The sequence below is a fragment of the Balaenoptera physalus genome, assembly GCF_965194825.1.
Source record: "Balaenoptera physalus genome assembly, chromosome: 15".
NCBI classification, from domain to species: domain Eukaryota; kingdom Metazoa; phylum Chordata; class Mammalia; order Artiodactyla; family Balaenopteridae; genus Balaenoptera; species Balaenoptera physalus.
The window spans coordinates 43,330,000-43,348,264 of record NC_138894.1 but is presented as its reverse complement, the minus strand read 5'-3'; the positions used below and the strand labels follow the sequence as shown (position 1 = coordinate 43,348,264).

General features: G+C 35.8%; 1 protein-coding gene across 9 annotated transcripts in view; it reads left to right on the top strand.

The window, feature by feature from the left end:
• Nucleotides 1-18,265, top strand: part of AFTPH (aftiphilin) — a 67,087-nt gene that overhangs the window by 20,888 nt on the left and 27,934 nt on the right. For all 9 annotated transcript variants that reach the window (XR_014253952.1, XR_014253953.1, XR_014253954.1 and 6 more), the window contains exon 2: nt 10,322-12,285. Coding sequence is in view for 6 of the 9 variants with exons in the window: in XM_082426567.1 (XP_082282693.1) it covers nt 10,354-12,285 (1,932 nt within the window). In the remaining 3 variants the exon portion in view is untranslated. The remainder of the gene's footprint in view (nt 1-10,321; nt 12,286-18,265) is intronic.

The window sequence follows — 18,265 nt, the reverse complement described above, 5'->3', positions numbered from 1 at the left end:
TTTGAGATTGTGGGAGTGTGATTAAGTAGCCTTAAAGTTTGCAGCCTATGTTGATGGGAGGATGATAGTCCTAAAAACAAACAAACAACACCATCTTTCTCAGTTCTTTACTAAAAAGCTTTTATTTTTAGGGGCTCTCTTTGTTTTGTTAGCCGTGATTGAGCTAATATGCTGAGGACAAACCACTCAAAAAGAGAAAAAATATTATCCTTTTCGTAGATTCTGAATATTAGAGGCATGAAAACTTTTGTGACATCATATTCCAGTCATCTCTAGATGTATTGAAAACCAAAAAGTTAACTAAATTTAAATCTTCATATGACTCAGAAGAAGGGCTTTTCCTTTTGTTTCTTTATGACAAGACAACTCTTAAGCAGGAATATGGGCAGGGCAGATTCATTTACAGTGCATTTTGATAGTGATAGTATCTTAAAACTCCCATGAGGATATTACAGTAAAGATTTGAATAATTTGAACTACTGCAATAGCAGGCAACATTTGTAATGCAAATTGATGTTGTTAATTGCTTATGTAATATTTTCATTCATTTTTCTAAAGAAAATACAAATTTTTTTTCACTCACCCAAATGATTTAACAAATGATTAATTATAAACCTCAAACATATTGTGGTAAAAAGGTAGTGATTTTGTGTATGTGTGTGTCTGTGTGTGTGTTTCATTAAATAAGGCTTGTTAGTGTGGTTTATACTACTTAAGTCAGTAGCATAACTTCAGATACAATTGTTTGTCTTTCTTTTCCCTTTTCTTACCACTAACCTTTCTGCTTGTGTTCTTCACCACCACCACCCACTTCTGTCCCAGTCCCTGTAAAAATAAGTTTGGAGCGAAGGGTCCTTGGTAAAGCTGGATTGTATCATCTAGAAGTACTATCTGGCCTTGAAAGTTGATGTACAAGTTGATAAAGCTGGGCTGATGTCCTGTAAAAGATGGGAATTTCTCTCTGGTGGGTTTTTAGCTTCTCTGGAAGGAACTCTCAATGTTTGATTCTGGGAGATTCCTAGAGGGCCTCTTAGAGACCCCACCACTATCACCAAATGTGAGCCCAAGGATCTTTGGGGTAGTTAACACTGTGTGTGGATGATGGAGGGTAGAGGGTTGGTCGAGGATTAACTCTCTCTTAGAGGAGTATGTGGAATGCTAATCCAACCAGGCACGTTCTTAGAAGCTTTTCTTCTTGTGGTCGTTCCTCTAACTTGAAAGTATCTACAGCCGTATAATTCAAGGTACTACTGGTGAGAACTTCTGGGTTGCCTTGGCCTGTTCCACTTCAAAACCTCCATCTTTTAACAGACTACTGTTGGTCCTTTGAGTTGGTTCAGAGGATACGGTCTCAGTCCTTTAACCTTGGGCATTGTTTCCTATTTTCTAGGGATTGGTTATAGAAATTAGAAGTAAAGTCAACTTCATGTATCTTTAATGTGGTTAGTAATGGTTTTCTTTAATGATTTATTCTTTCAGTGACTTATAAAAGTATATGCAGAGTCATGTGAATGTTTGTGCCAACTAAGCAAACGTTGGCTTAGATTTTGTTAAGGGTAGACTATGATTTGAGCCGCAGACTTGGTGCAAGTTCAAATGTGATGATAGTTTATAACTTACTGAGTGCACAGAATGTGCCAAGTACTTAAGGTCTGTTATCTTTAATACTCATAACAGCATTGAAAGGTAGGGACTGCTAGCCCCTTTTTATAGATAGGAAACTGAAGCTCAGAGAGGGCAAACTCACATAGTTAGTAAACGGGGAAACCAGAATCTGAACCTAGGATCTGTCTAACTCCAGATCCAACATCTTTCCCCCATACCATACTACCTCTTGAGGCATACATATATAGCCTTAAATCCCAGAATAAGGCAAGGTTAAACAAGCACAACTTTTTTTTAATAGAATGGTATATTTTAAACTCTGATCATATATTCATTCACTTATAACATAGCTGCTGGTAATCTAAGTATGCTGATTTTCTGAGAAACACTTTTTGACGTATAGCATACACACAGCAAAGCACACAAACCTTAACTGTACAATGGGGTGAATTTTTACAAAAGTATGTGCCTGTGTAACTACTACCCAGGTCAAGAGATAATAACATTATCTCTATTAGCATCCAACAGGCTCTTTTATGCCCCCTTCCAGTCAATACTCTACCCCCTCCCTATAAATAACCACTATTCTGAATTACCACCATAGATTAGTTTTGCCTGTTTTGAAGTTCATAGAAATGGACTTATACAATGTGTATTTTGTGTGTATTTATCTGGTTTCTTTTATACATGATGTCCGTGATAGTCATCCATGTTGTTGCATATAGTAATAGTTCTTTTCATTGCCGTGTTTGTCTATACCATGGTTTATCTTAACCATTCTCCTGTTGATGGACATTTGGGTTATTTTCAGCTAAGAATAAAGTTGTCATGAAGAGTCTTGTGCATGTCTTTTAGTGCATATATATATATTAGGGGTATAAACCTGGTATAGTTTTAGTAGATACTTCCAAAGAGAATCCCAGTTGCTCCACATCTTTGCCATCAGTGGCTATAGTTTAAATTGTTCTAATTTTAGACATTCTGGTGGGTGTGTAGTTGTGTTTTGTGGTCTGTTTTTTTTGTTTGTTTCTTTATTTTGGCTGCATTGGGTCTTCATTGCTGCATGCAGGCTTTCTCTAGTTGTGGTGAGCGGGGGGTTACTCTTCATTGCGGTGCACAGGCTTCTCATTGTGGTGGCTTCTCTCGTTGCAGAGCATGGGCTCTAGGCGTGCGGGCTCAGTAGTTGTGACACACGGCCCCTAGGGTGCACAGGCTTCAGTAGTTGCAGCGTGTAGGCTCAGTAGTTGCAGCGTGAGGGCTCTAGGGCACGCGGGCTTCAGTAGTTGTGGCATGCGGGCTCAGTAGTTGCAGCTCATGGGCTCTAGTGTGCAGGCTCAGTAGTTGTGGCACATGGGCTTAGTTGCTCCGTGGCATGTGGGATCTTCCCGGACCAGGGCTCAAACCCATGTCCCCTGCATTGGCAGGTGGATTCTTAACCACTGTGCCACCAGGGAAGTCCCTCTTGTTGCGGTTTTAATGTGCATTTCCCTGACGACTTTTCAAATGCTTATTGGCCATTTGGACATCCACCTTTGTGAAATACTCTTTTGTTTAAATATTTTGGCCATTTTTCTTTTAGGTCGTCTCACATTGATTTGTAGGAATTTTTTGCATATTCTGGATATGAGTTCTTTGACAATTACATGTATTGCAGGTATCTTCTTCCAGGCATTGGCTTGCCTTTTCATTCTCTTAATGTTGTTCTTTTGATGGACAGAAGTTTTTAATCTTAAGTCCAATTTATCAATTTTTTCTTACATGAGTAGTGCTTTCTGTTACTTGTTTAAAACATCTTGTCTTCCCTAAAGTCATGAAAATATTCTCTTAAATTATCTCCTAGAAGGGTGATTGTTTTACCTTTCACATTGAGGCCTACAATCTGTATGGAGCTGGCTTTTGGGTAAGATGTTAGGTAAAGTCAAAGACCTTTCCCCCAGTTGATCTAGCACCATTTGTTGAAATGGCTGTTCTTTCCCCCCCACACACACTGCATTGGCATCTTTGTTATCATGTGGCCATATAGCTTTAAACCAAGGCTTGGTATCTGGTAGGTTAAATCCTCCAATTTTGTCCTTCTTGAGAAACTATTTTGAAATGGCTAGATAGTCTTAGATGATAGACCAGTCCTTCTTCATTCCTCTGCCTTGCCAAGCCCATCTTGCCACTTAGCCCCAGAGCTTTCAGCCTAGAGACTCACCATCTTTTTTTTCTAAGACTATTTCAGACTTGAGGCTAGAACTCTGTAAGCAAATGTGGCTCCTCTTCTTGTGAGAGATTAATACTGAATCTCCTTCACTCATTATATCCCCTGTCACCTTGGCTGCTACTCTGGCACAGGGCTGCTCTGACTACCTTTAGGACTACCGTTACTACTCAGTCATGAGAGCCTTGTGTATACTATGACTTGAATCTTTCCTGGATATCCCCATTACTTGTTTACTCTCCTCTACCAGGTCTTGGAATGAGCAGACAAAAAAATGGCAAGTTGAGCACACCCCCTTCCCTGCAGACATACACACACACACACACACACACACACACACACACACACACACACGCACAAGTGCTTGTTCAGGTTGTAAAGAAATTGGATGATTGATTAGGACTCCTTGTGTGTGGAGTAAGTAGTTCATTAAGGATGAAGAAACATTTATTGAGGTTGTCGTGTGCCAGACACTGTATTAAAGTAGCTCATCTATCTTTTTTTCTTTTTTTTCTGTTAAGTAGAAATAGCTACTTTAAAATCCATATTTTCCTGTGGTTAAAAAAAAAAAAGTTAGATTTGTCTAAGTCAGACTTAATATGTAAATTCATTATACAAATAATACTTCAGTTAACGAACAAATATACTTCAGTTAACAAATTTTACTGAATTGCCCTGGGCACAGAAGAATTTTCTGAAAAATTTCAGGCCTCCTCCACACTGGCTGGTTGGCATTCTTGGCTGAAACTCGTGAGCAGTGGCACTCTCTTAGGTTTCTGAAGAGTGAGTTGGGCCAGAGCCAAGACCTGCTGAAGGGGAATGTGCAGCCCACGTTCTTCCCATCAATAGGTGACACAGGTTTGAGGAATGTGGAAATGTTCAAGTCTGGGGGGCTGATAGAGCCTGTTGCACCTAGAAGGAGAAAGAGAGTACCTTGCCAAGGTGTGACAGGAAGAAAAACTACTTTGTGTTGTTGGATTGGTTACAAAGTTCCTGATTTCAGATCTTTGTATTTGCCTTAGCATCTGAGTTTTAAATAAGCCTTGAAATAATAAAATATTTTTCAAACAATGAAAAGTTTTAGAAAAAGCAATAGATTAGCCATGAACAGATTCTACTTAAACATCACAGATGGTTCTTTAAAAATATAGTATTATGAGAATATAAAATGATACAGCACTCTAGAAAATAGTTTGGCAGTTTTTACAAAACTAAACATGCACTAACTTAGGACCCAGTGATTATAGTCTTGGGCATTTATCCCAGAGAAATAAGAACTTATGTTCCCACAAAAACCTGTATGTAAATGCTCTTAGCATCTTTATTATAAATACTATTTAAATATACTATTAGTGTATATATTATTAATGTAGTATATATACTATTTATAATAGTAAAATATAGGAAATAACCCGTATGTCCTTCTGTTGGTCAGTGGTTGAATAAACTGGTATATCTGTACAGTGGAGTACTACTCAACAATAAAAATAATTGGCCTACCGATGCAGTAATAACCATACATTGGACCTTAAGGGCATTGTAGTGAGTGAAAAAAGTCAACCTCAAAAGGTTGCATGCTGTATGATTCTATTTACATAACATTCTTGAAATGATAAAACTATGGATATGGAGAACAGATTAGTGGTTGCCCAGGGACAGGAATGAGGTAGGGGAGTGGGGGCAGTTCTGTATCTTGATAGTGGTAGTTTCATAGATCTGTATGTGGGATAAAATTGAACTATACACAAACACAGATGAATGCAAGTGTTTTGGGGTTTTTTTAATGGTGAAAACTGAATAAGGTCTGTAGTCTACTTAATAGTAATACCAACATTTCCAGTTTTGCTATTGTACTAGAGCTATTTGAGATGTCACCATTAGGAGGAACTGGGTGAAGAGTGTACAGACTTTACTATTTTTGCAACTCTGTTCATCTATTATTATTTCAAACTAAAAAGTTTTTAAAATAAGGTATGTTGTACACTCACGTTCATGGCAGTGTTATTCACAATAGCCAAAAGGTGGAAGCAACCTATCCGTCTGTCGACAGATGTTAGTATATACATACCATGGAATAATATTCAGCCTTAAAAAGGATGAAATTTTGACTCATGCTACAACGTGTATGAACCTTAAGGACATTATGCTAAGTGAAATAAGCCAGTCACAAAAGGACAAATACTGTATGATTCCACTTATATGAGGCACCTAGAGTAGTCAAATTCATAGAGACAGAAAGTAGAAGGGTGGTTGCAGGAGCTGGGGGAGGGGGAATGGGGAGTTATTGTTTAGTGAGTACAGAGATACTTTGTTGTTTTGGAGGATGAAAAAAGTTCTAGAGATTGATGGTGGTGATGGTTGCACAACAGTGTTAATGTACTTAATGCCACTGAACTGTACACTTAAAAATGGTTAAAATGGTAAATTTTATGTTATGCTTATCTTGCAACAATTTTTAATAAAGCATTATTATTGTATAAGTAACACGTTTTTTATAAAATAGGCATATTTTAAATGCAAACATAAATCTCCTGGAATGCTTTTAATCTTTTTCATTTTGCAGTGATCACAAACTTATAAATAAGTTGCAGGTTCAGTACAAATAAGATTTTTTTCCAGAACAATTTGAGACTGTTGCCAACCTGATGCCCCATCTCTTTCAAATATTTTAGAGTGTATACCAAGGACATTCTCTTATATAACCACAATACTACCATCAAAATCAAGAAATTAGCATCAGTGTATTGCTGCTGTCTAATTCTTGGGCTCTTCAAGTTTCACAGTCATCCCAATAATGACCTTTATAAAAAGGGGAGCCAGTTGAGAAACAAGTGTTACATTTACTTGTCACTTCTCTTTAGTCATCTTCAGTCTGGAACAGTTTTCCAGTTTCTTCATAACTTTCATGACATTGATCAATACTTTTGAAGATTATAGGCCAGTTGTTTTGTAGACTCTCAATTTGAATTTGTCTGAAGTTTCCTCATGAATTTATTCAGGCTATGTATTTTTGGCAGGAATATTCCAGAAGTGAGTCTGTGTCCTCATTGCATCTTGTCAGGTGATGCATGATTTCGATATTCCCATTACTAGTGATGTTCACTTTGATCACTTAAGTGTCAGGCTTCACCACGGTAAAGTTACACTTGTTCCCTTTGTAATTAAGTATGTTGTAGGGATATTTTGAAACTATGCAGTACCTTGTTCCTCATCTAACTTTCAGTTTATTCACTTATATGTTTATATCCGTGAGGACTGATAGTTTATTATTTTATTCAGTGAATTATAATCCATCATCATCTTTTTTTTGATGCTCAATTTGTCCCTGATTTTAACAGCAGTAACCCCTTCAAGCTGGTTTTTGTGTCCTTTTGACATGTTCCCATCATTATGAATGCTTTTAAATTAAAAAAAAAAGGAATTATGATATTAATAGTATCCTATGTAGCATAATTTGCTTAAGTAATCCCTTTGGAGCATTTTGTTTTACTTTAAAAACTCTTTTTTTTTTTTTTTTTTTTTTTTTTTAGTATAGCCAGATTGCCTTCTGGAAGCCTTGTAACAATGTATGCACCCACCAGTAGTATGTGTGTACAAGTGTCCCTTTCTCCACACTTTCATTAACAATGGGAGAGTATTTTTAAATACTAGGAACTTCATCATTAAAGGGAAACTGTCAGAGGTCAAATGACCCTGTACAGCCAGCATTACAAGGGGTATTGGGGACACTAGACAAGGGAAGAAAATAGGGTTTATGTGTATCTTTTACTGTTTTTTTTTTTTTCTCTTTAAATCAGCAGAAAAGAAGGTATCTTAGCACTAAAACAGTTATTTTCTTCTTTATAATGCTGATTTCATAGGTAAACAATTTAAAGTAGATATGTTACAATGGAATCTTTTTTCTCATGACTCGCTTATTTCTCTCAGCAGCTGACCAGTCATTGACCTAACGATCTTTTCGAAATTCTGGAGCCATTCTCTACTAACCAGCTGTATGACTGTTGGTAAAGTTGCTCACCAGTAGGCCTCATTTTCCTCATCTCTGAATTAAATTATGTGGTTTCTAAGGTACCTTCTCTGTAAAACTGGAAGATCTTATGAAATTTTATCCTGATAGTCAGAAGAAAGTTTTTTTGTTGTTGTTGTTAGCTTGCAAAACTGGTTGAATTTTGTAGTAAACGTTTTCCTTATGTGTCTAAGGACAACTGTGAATTGCAGTCAGTATCAATTCATTATCTATGGGCTGTTTTTGTTCTAGGACTTTGATGTTAATCTTCCCTTTGCTTTTAATGTTAAGTTTGTCTTGTGACACTTTTGACTGTTTAATACAGAGGACCAAAATAACCCAGACATAGATTTCATTTAAGAATTAAATGTATAGAAAAAGAAAGTATCATAAACAGGTGGGCATGGGAAGGATTATTCAATAAATGGGATTATGATAATTGCTAGTCAGAAAAAAAATTCACTTAGACCCTTGCTTTAGACCATATGCCAAATAAATTGTAGATGTATTAAAAATTAAATGTAAAAAAAAAACCTCTAAGTAGAAGAAAATAAAAATGTATTCAATTTTAAGCTTATATGATAGCAAAATAATGAAGAAAATTACTAATGGAAAATTAATTAATTTGATCCCTTAAAAATTAACTTGGGAAAACAGTTTGGCTTATAAAGTTAACCACACACTTACCATGCGACCCAGCATTTGCACTCCTGGGTATTCATCTTAAAGAAATAGGAACTCATGTTCACATGATAATCTGTACACAAATGTACATAGCAGCTTTATTTGTAATTGTAAAATACAGAAAATAACCCAAATGACTTGAATGGAGTAAGTGGAGAAACAAACTGTGGTAACATCTATATAATGGAACAGTACTTAGCAATAAAAAGGAATGAACTGTGGACACATGCAACAACATGGATGGATCTTGAGGGCATTAAGCTGAGTGAAAAAGCCAACTTCAAAGGGTTACATATTATATGATTCCATTCAGATAACACTCTTGACATAGCATAATTATAATGATGGAGAATAGATCAGTGGTTGCCAGCAGTTAGGGTTTAGGGAAGGGCATGACTGTTAAGGGATAACACAAGGGACTTTCTTTATATTGATGAGTATTATTGAACTATTTTTGCAACAGTTCTAATCCTCAATTATAGTGACAGTTACTGAAATCTAATCTGCACATATGATCAATTTCATAAAGCTATACAGACACACAAAGAAAAAAAGTGAAATCTAAACAAGGTCTGTGGCTGAGTTAATACGTTGTACTGATGTCAGTTTCAGGGTTTGATCATGTACTATTGTTGTTTACCATATTCTTATTGAGGGAAACTGGGTGGGAGTATACATGAGAACTCTCTGTACTATTTTTTCAACTTCTTGTGAGTCCTAAGCAATTTCAAAATTGAAAGTTATAAAAAATTAAGTAAACTATGGTACAACCAGACAATGGAACATTATTCAGTACCTAAAAAGAAAAAAGAAAAAAGAGCTATCGAGCCATGAGACATGGAGGAAGAACCTTAAATACATAGTACTCAGTGAAAGAAGCCAATCATACAGTGTATACAGGCCACATACTCTGTGATTCCAATTATACGACATTCTGGAAAAAGCAAAACTATGGAGACAGTAAGAAGACCAGTGGTTGCCAGGGCAGGGGAGTGGGAGGGATGAATAGAATAGGTGGAACACAGGATTTTTAGGGCAGTAAAATTATTTTGTGTGATAATGTAATGGTGGACACGTCTTTATGCATTTGTCCAAACTCATAGAATGTACAGCACCAACAATGAACCCTATTATGAACTATGGACTTTGGGTAATAATGATGTGTCAGTGTAGGTTCATCAGTTGTAACAAATATACCACTCTGGTGGAAGATGTTCATAATAGAGGAGGCTATGCATGAATGGGGGTAGGAGATATAGGAGAAATCACTGTACCTTCTGCTCAATTTTGCTGTGAACCTAAAACTTATCTAAAAAAGTCTATTAAAACAAAAAAAAAATTAACTTGGGTCAGAAATAAACATTGAAAAGTAAAATGAGGAAAATATCAATATTCATAGCCATTTTTAGAGATAAAATTTTCATGTCTTTTATTTATAAAGAACTCATACAAATCCATAAGGCAAGCCCTGAGTCCCCAATGAACTGGAAAGAGAGCTTAAGAGAACAAGCAAGTGCCCCAAGAGAGACTGTTGTAGATATACTTTTTTAAGTGTTTATTTGAAATTTTCTGGAATCCCCAGATTCAGTAATGTACTACCAATGCCCGTGGAAACATACACTAGAAGAGAGTGTTTTTTTTCTTTTTTCTTTTTTTTTTTTGCCATTATATTATAGCTGTGTAATCTCACCTAAGATAAAAATAGTTTAAAAGATAAAAAACAGAGCACTGTAAATTTGCATAGTTTTGAAGTTTCTTTGAGAGAATTTTGAAAGACTTTGTTCTATGTAATCAGTTCCCTAAAGAAAATCTTTTTTTTTCAGGTGTAAATTAATTATTTGAAAGCAATTGAACAATGGAGCCAGACATCATTCGAATGTACTCTTCATCCCCACCACCACTAGACAATGGAGCTGAGGATGATGATGATGATGAATTTGGGGAATTTGGTGGGTTTTCCGAAGTTAGCCCTTCTGGTGTAGGGTTTGATTTTGATACACCAGATTATACTCATCCCAAGGAAGAGTTTGTACCTTCAAACCATTTTATGCCAATTCATGATTTCTCAGAAAATGTAGATAGCCTTACAAGCTTGAAGTCCATTAAAAATGGTGATAATGATAAGGACATCACTGCTGAACTTTCTTCTTCTGTGAAAGGACAGTCTGATATTTTACTTTCTACCACCAGCAAAGAAATAATTTCATCTAAAACTTTAGATACTTCCATTGATGGCATAGAAAGTCCAAGAGATTTGAATGAAATAGTGGAACAGAGACAGAATGTTGGAACACCTGAAAGTTTCTCTCCAGGAGATTTTAGAACTGATATGAATGTTGTTCATCAAAACAAGCAGTTAGAGAGCTGCAATGGTGAAAAGCCTCCTTGTCTGGAGATTCTAACAAATGGGTTTGCAGTATTGGAAACTGTAAATCCTCAGGGAACAGATGATCTGGACACTGTAGCTGATTCAAAAGGACGAAAGCCTCTTAGCACTCACAGTACTGAGTATAATTTAGACTCTGCACCTAGTCCTGCAGAGGAATTTGCAGATTTTGCCACATTTTCCAAAAAAGAAAGGATACAACTAGAAGAAATAGGATGTGCAGTTTTAAATGATAGGGAAGCACTTACCATTCAGGAAAACAATAAAATTAATAGAGTCAATGAACTGAATTCTGTAAAAGAAGTGTCCTTGGATAGAAGCATTGACGATAAAGGAGACACTGCTGGAGAGGATCAGGTTTGTGTTTCAGAAATAAGCATGGTGAGTAATGGAGCTTTCACCAGTGAAAAACAAAGCCTTCCAACATTGCAACAGGATGAATTTTTAAATTCAAGTGTTCAATCAAAGGCTTGGAGTTTGGTAGACTCAGCTGAAAATTCAGAAGCCAGTAGGAGAGAACAATGTAAAACTGAGGAAAAACTTGATTTATTTACTTCTAAATGTGCTGACCTATGCATGGATTCTACTAAAACTTATGATGCTGATGATGAAGTTGGTTCTTCCAAAGAAGAAAGTAGAAAGTTTACTGATTCCCGAAGCCTCAGCATTGATCCTACAGAAGAAAATGTTTTGGATGATTCTATAAGTGTAAAAAATGGTGATAGTAGTAATGACTTTGTGACTTGCAACGATACCAATGAGGATGATTTTGGTGACTTTGGCACAGCCAGTGGCACGACTCCACCTTTTGTTACTGGTACACAAGATTCAATGAGTGATGTCACTTTTGAAGAGTCTTCAGAGCACTTTCCACATTTTAGTGAACCAGGTGATGACTTTGGAGAATTTGGGGAATCAAATGCTCTCTCTTGCCCAGAGGAAATTATATTTACTGAGTCAGTTCTAAAACAGACTTCTGATAGTTTATCAGAGGGATGCAATTTGGCAAGAAAATCTACTGGGACAGGCACTGAACCTGTTTCAGAACTGAAAATTGGGCAAGAAGGTGAGTTTGGAGATTTTGATTCTGTGCCAAACATTCAAGATGACTGCAGTAATTTTCAGGACTCTGATGATTTTGCAGACTTCAGTTCAGCTGGTCCTAGCCAGGTTGTAGACTGGAATGCTTTTGAGGATGAACAGAAAGATAGCTGCTCTTGGGCTGCTTTTGGAGACCAGCAAGCTACTGAATCTCATCATCGAAAGGAAGCCTGGCAGTCACATAGGACAGATGAGAAGATTGATACTCCAGGAACCCCCAAAACGCACAGTGTCCCTTTAGCAGCTTCCAAAGGAGCAATTGCTGGTGGTCATTTACAGGAAACAGCCACTTCAGCTCAGGTATTTACTCATTTTCTCTATTTTGTATGACATTAATTGCTGTGGAGGTTTCTAATTCAGCTTTTCAAAAAGTATTTTTTAATTGGGTACCTGTTAAAGGCATCTCTTTATGATACACAGTGCTTGCCAGATTTGTAGATTAGTTACATGTTTCACAATCATTTGGTTAATGTTAAAGAGACATTCTTATAATAATGCTTGGTAAGATTTTTCTTTATCTCAGTGGGTTTCTTTAATATTTACAGAAATATTAAATAATCATAATCATCAACTTGGTTTTTTGATAAAATAAATACCACTTATGTAAAAATTCATTAGTTAGTGAACTATTCCAGCAAATCCTTCAGTTTTTACCTTTATAGTGATTTTAAAAGAAGGTTAAACTGAGATTTAGAAGATTTTTTTAAGCTTCAGAAAGTAATGTCTCTTAATTTTGTCTATCAAAGACCTAGTTTTGATTACAAAAAAGAGCAAGCAGAGTTTGAAACCTCAATCTGTGCTGAAGGCTATAGGGACTTGAAGGATAGAAAAAGAATTTGAAAAAAGCAGATATGGGCCTCATAATTTAACAGCTAATAAAAGGCCTGAGGTGAGGATGTCAGATGGATTAAGGGTTAGAGCTAGAACATGCAACAGCTGTAGTCGACTTAGCCGTACTGTGACTATTTATTTGCTTATAATTTCTTGCAAATGTATATTTATGTTTACTCTTAGGAAGTAGGATTGTCAGGAATATTTTTACCCCTTAGCCCCTGTACTTTATCCTTTTCTGGTCCAGATTCTTTCAGAGAAGATTCATTAAGATTTATTTTGACCTAAAGTAGCCCCTGGAGGTGCAGTTTGATATCTAGATTGTTCCCCAGTCCTGAGTTGTACCCTGTGCTAAATACCTGTGCATAACCAGGGGTATGGAAGAGAGCACTCCCTTGAATATCACTGCTTTTTATTGATACACGTAACACTTGGTCCACAGGCCTGTTTTAAAAATACTGAGAATAAAATCAGAATCTATAAACTTTGCTTCTCCAGTTATCTTTTGCTAAGCAAACCATTTTCAATTGGAAATAATTCCAGAGTCTGTTAATTAAAATGGTTATACATCATTGCTTTGATATCGCTGATACATTAAGATATTGTAGAAATTGTGGTACCACCAGTTGGAGTGCACAGCTAATCACTTTTCATTTGACATTGAGTGTCTGAATAGCTTAATTTGCTAATTCAGTTATTACATGGTTTGGCTAATGTGTATTATTCCTGTTGAGTAATTCATTATTGAGGCAGAAGCTTACAATTTTAAACAAGGAATGAATTAATTATATAATGCAAAGTGAAGACTCTTGGTTTTTGACCTAATCCTTTCCCTGTTTAGTTTCATCTTATTAGAGTATAGGGTGACACTAGTATTGGATAATCTTTAATTTATAGCCTTAGAACTTTTAACATCATCATATAATGTATTTTTTAAAGTATGACCACTTCAAAAAGGAATTTTTTGCATCATATAAGTTGATTGAAGTTATTTATGTGTAATCTGATAACTGGATATAGGAGGAAATAAAGTACAAGGGCTTTATGGAATCTTACAGATCTGAGTTTGAATCTTGACTCAGAGTCATATAAGTGTTATGATTTTGGACAAGTTACTTCTGAACTCAGTTGTCTGTAAAAAAGGAGGTAATATCTGTTGCAAAGGACTTTTGTGAAGATAAAATAACAGTAAACGTTAAAACGAGTGAAAAAAATCTATTGAAAAATAAGAATCTTGTAGTATGATTCTGTTTTGTAAAAATAAAACAAAAACTATATGGATGTGTCAAGATGCATTGACTTCCTGAGATTTGTCTGGTTCAGTCCTCAGGCTTTTCTTTTCGCTGAATGGCTATGCAAAATGAGCAGAACTTGGAGATGCATGTTGGAAAGGAGAAACTGCTGGAAGGGGGGCTAGAAGAGAAGTTTGGAAGGAAATTGAGGTGGGGAAATGGAAAGTGACTGAGTTGGAAAGTGACTTCCATTCTTATCCTTCTGTTGTAAAGGAGGGTTGTGACCTGTAGTTTCTTCCTTTTCCAGAATCTGCTGGAAATGCACATTAATCTAGTTCTCTAGGAGAGGATTAGATTTATTAATATTTTTCTTAAAATGTTTCTCCTAGTTGCCACCATTTTGGGGACAGCACAGAAATCCTCACATATTAATGACACTAAAAGTTAGATTTTTTAATCATAAAATGATTTATCCCTATTGAATCTTACCTGGATACAACAATTCTGTCTTGAACAGAGTGCCCTCAAATTGTGTTTTGACAGAATGTTGTGAGAGTCTTTTAGAATTCAGAGCTCAGTTAATTCAATTAAGCAAACATTGGGAACAGTTCTTTGTGAAGTCAGACAAATGGTATAGTTGTCATTTCAAATTTCTTTGACTTTTTTGCTATGTATGTGACATTGTCCAGGTCCCTGTTTTTTTAGTACTTTCCTTTTTTCAGCCTACCAAAAGGATATCTTAACATTTTAATAAAGTATATCTTCCGTGGGTCAAGAGACAATCAATTATTGCAACTTTATTGCAATAATTTGTTACTTAGGGAAAAGTCAACCAAGTAGAAATCTTTGAAACTTATAAAATGTTTTTAGTCAAGCCAATTCTCAGATGGTGAGTCGAGCAAGCCTCAGAGGGTTCAGGCCTTGATGTAAAAGCCATAATGACCATTTATTGAGAAATATTCTTCCCCTTCAGTGAATACTTTTTTCTGAGAACGCAGAGTTCAGTTTATTTCATTCTCCTGTTAACATTCTTATAAATTGTAGAGAAAAGCAAGTTAGTGGTATCTCTATTGTAGAAATTGGAAAAAGGTCAAAATTATTCTTCACTTTTGGGGCTAAGATTTAAAACAAAATAAAATGACAGTAACAAAAAACAAAAATCTCCTTACTTTGAAAGCAGTTCTTTTTCCAAAAGACCATTATATGTATCGTTTTAACAGTTTTTTGTTTTTTGGGGTTTTTTAACCTGTTAATGTTCCAGAAAGGAACCTTGATTGAAATAGCCAAGATGCCTTTTCTTAGGTATAAGGTAAAGGAGATAATGTCATGAGCACTGCATTAAACTCTGAGCTTTTGTAAAATTTTCAAAATATTGCTCTGGGTGTTATTTGAGAATTTAGGTAATTGGTAAGTAATCTCTTTATACTAACTGGCTATAGAAAAGGAAGCTATGAGTCATTTTCTTTTATTAGCCATCTAATTGATAATGCTACTGGGAAAATGTTATTAGAAGATTTATCTTGAGAGCTTTAAAAATTGAGTATCACAAAAAGGAAAAAGAAGAGAATCACTAATACTTTGGCTTATGTTATTTTGAGATTAAGTTATTGGTTTGCTCACCAGAAAGTCAGCATTCTCAAACTGAGTGTAACTACATTTTTCACCTTCATTTATTTAATCACCTGCCTAAGATTTGTGCAGGTTTTCCTTAATGTGGGTGAACACTTGAACTTATGACTGAAAACATAAGTAAGCAACAAAATAAAGAAATTAAGTGGTCAAAAGGTACAGCCTTCCAGTCATAAAATAAATAAGTCCTGGAGGTACAATGTACAGCATGGTGACTATTGTTAATAATACTGCATTGTATATTTGAAAGTTGCTAAGAGAGTAGTTGTTAAAAGTTCTCATACGAGAAAAGAAAAATTTGTAACTATGGTGACCATTTTGCAATATATACATATATTGAACCCTTATGTTGTACGTATGAAACTAATATAGTATGTCAATTATATCTCAATTTAAAAAAAAAAAAGAAAGAAAGAAATTGAGATTTTGGCCGTATAGCTCTTTGCTTGCTTGAAGTATTTGGACAGCAATTCCTTTTGTTATTTTTCCCTCAGAAAATTTGAAATTCTGTCTTTAATTCCAAAATAGATAGAAATACTTTATTCGATTTATCCAGAAACTGTGCAGAAGGGGCAAACCATCTTTTTAGAGCATAGTGAGTACTACAATTGGTTACTCTTCTTACGTAGCTTGAAACTGGGGATTGATAAGTATACAGTTGTAGATTGTACTTGATATCTTACTTAATATTTAATGGTGGTAAGGCATAAGGTATCCTCTTAAATGGAAGATTAAATTGCCCAGTGGATTTTATGTTTCTTCTAAACTTCCACTTAAGAACAAGACCTAATGCTATCAATATTAAAACTATTGACATTAATCAACTACTGTTTGTAAGGAAGAAAGGAAAACTAACTAGAAATATGTTGAAGGAATTTTAGAAATTACCTTAAAATCAAGATACTTTAAAGGGGATATGCCTTTGAGTGGCCTCAGAACCATAGTCTAGGATCCTCGGTGCTGTCTTATACACTCCTTTGGAAAACTGAATGAGAATTTCAATACACAATCTTTTTATACTCCACTGTAGTCATTTACAAAATAGAGTTGTATTAATCATGGTTCTCCAGAGAAGTAGAACCATGCATGCATGCATGCATGGAGAGACAGACAGACAGACTGATGTATTATAAGGAATTGGCTCGTGCAGTTATGGAGATGATCACGAAGTCCTAAGATCTGTAGTCCGCAAACTGTCTTCAATTGATTGAATGAGGCCCATTCATACTAAGGAAGACAATCTGCTTTACTTAGTCTACTAATTCACATATTAATCTCATCCAGCAACAACCTCACAGACATATCTAAAATAATGTTTGACTAAATGTCTGGGCACCCCTTGGCCCTGTCAAGTTGATGCATAAAATTAACTGTCACAAGAGGGGACACCAAATATCCATATATAGCTTTCAGGATTTTTGCAAGACCTGTAACCTGTTCGTAACTGAGCCACGTCAGTTGAGAAGCTCTGCATTAGATAATATGACTTATTTACACCAGTGTATAAAATGAAAGGGTTTTCTTCCTCCAAACCCAGACATGGAGACAGGACAGAACTGGGAATGAGTATAAGTGAATTCATGCATAGTGCTTTGCCCTCATTGATGAATTAAAACATTGGGTAATCGTTTTTGCTTTTCCAGAAACACTGTATGGGTTGAAAAAAAATAAAATATAGAGGGATTCAAGGTAATAAAGGACCCTGATAGGAAAACAAATATACGAGAAATGAGAAAATTGGGAAAGAGAGAAATCCTATAAAAGCCAGTGTACCTTTGGAGAGTAGTATAGCTAAGACCACATATGACTTTTGTGAGCCCCTTCCCCATAAAAGATATTTAAAATTCTATTTTATGACTTGGTATGAGGTTGAGTATGTTAATATTAACTATTAAAACGTTTTCATGAACCCCTAAAATTATTGTGGACCCTAGGCCCTGTGCCTACTGCATAAGTTGGCCCTGGTTATAGTATAGTACCTAAAAATCAAGGCTCTGGAGTCACACTGCTAGATTCAGATCCAGCTTTCAGCACTGACTTGCATTAGCCACTTCTCTGAACCTGAGATTTAGAGAATAATAATAGTACTTACTTCAAAACTCTCATTATGAAGATAAAATGAAATTGTGCATATTAAAGGTGCTTAGCGCAGTGTCTTGCACATAACTAGTGCTCAATAAATGTTAGCTGTTACTGAATAATCTCAGAAATGCACTTCTTAGAAAATGATCTTCAAAGGTGCAACAAATAGTGTTGCCAACTGGATTTTTTGGTGAATAGCAAAAAGTAATAGGGAGATAAATGAGAATTTGTGTGGGAGTACCCCTAGTTCAGCTATATACTCACCTGTCAGACTAGTTTGAGAGCAAAAGTGCTGCTTCTGGCTAGTTTCCCTTCTCAGAATAGTTTTGACAGGTAGGAACTCTTCTGAGCACAAGTGTGCTTGTCTGCAAGTAGCAGACCTTCTCCTTTGGCTTCCTAGCGCTGGAAACGATAGAGAAAATAAAAAGGGAGTCTGGTACCTGTCTAGAAAAGCATTTGCCTTTCAACCCTGCATTTATCAGAGCCCCCTGTTCTTAAAATGTTTA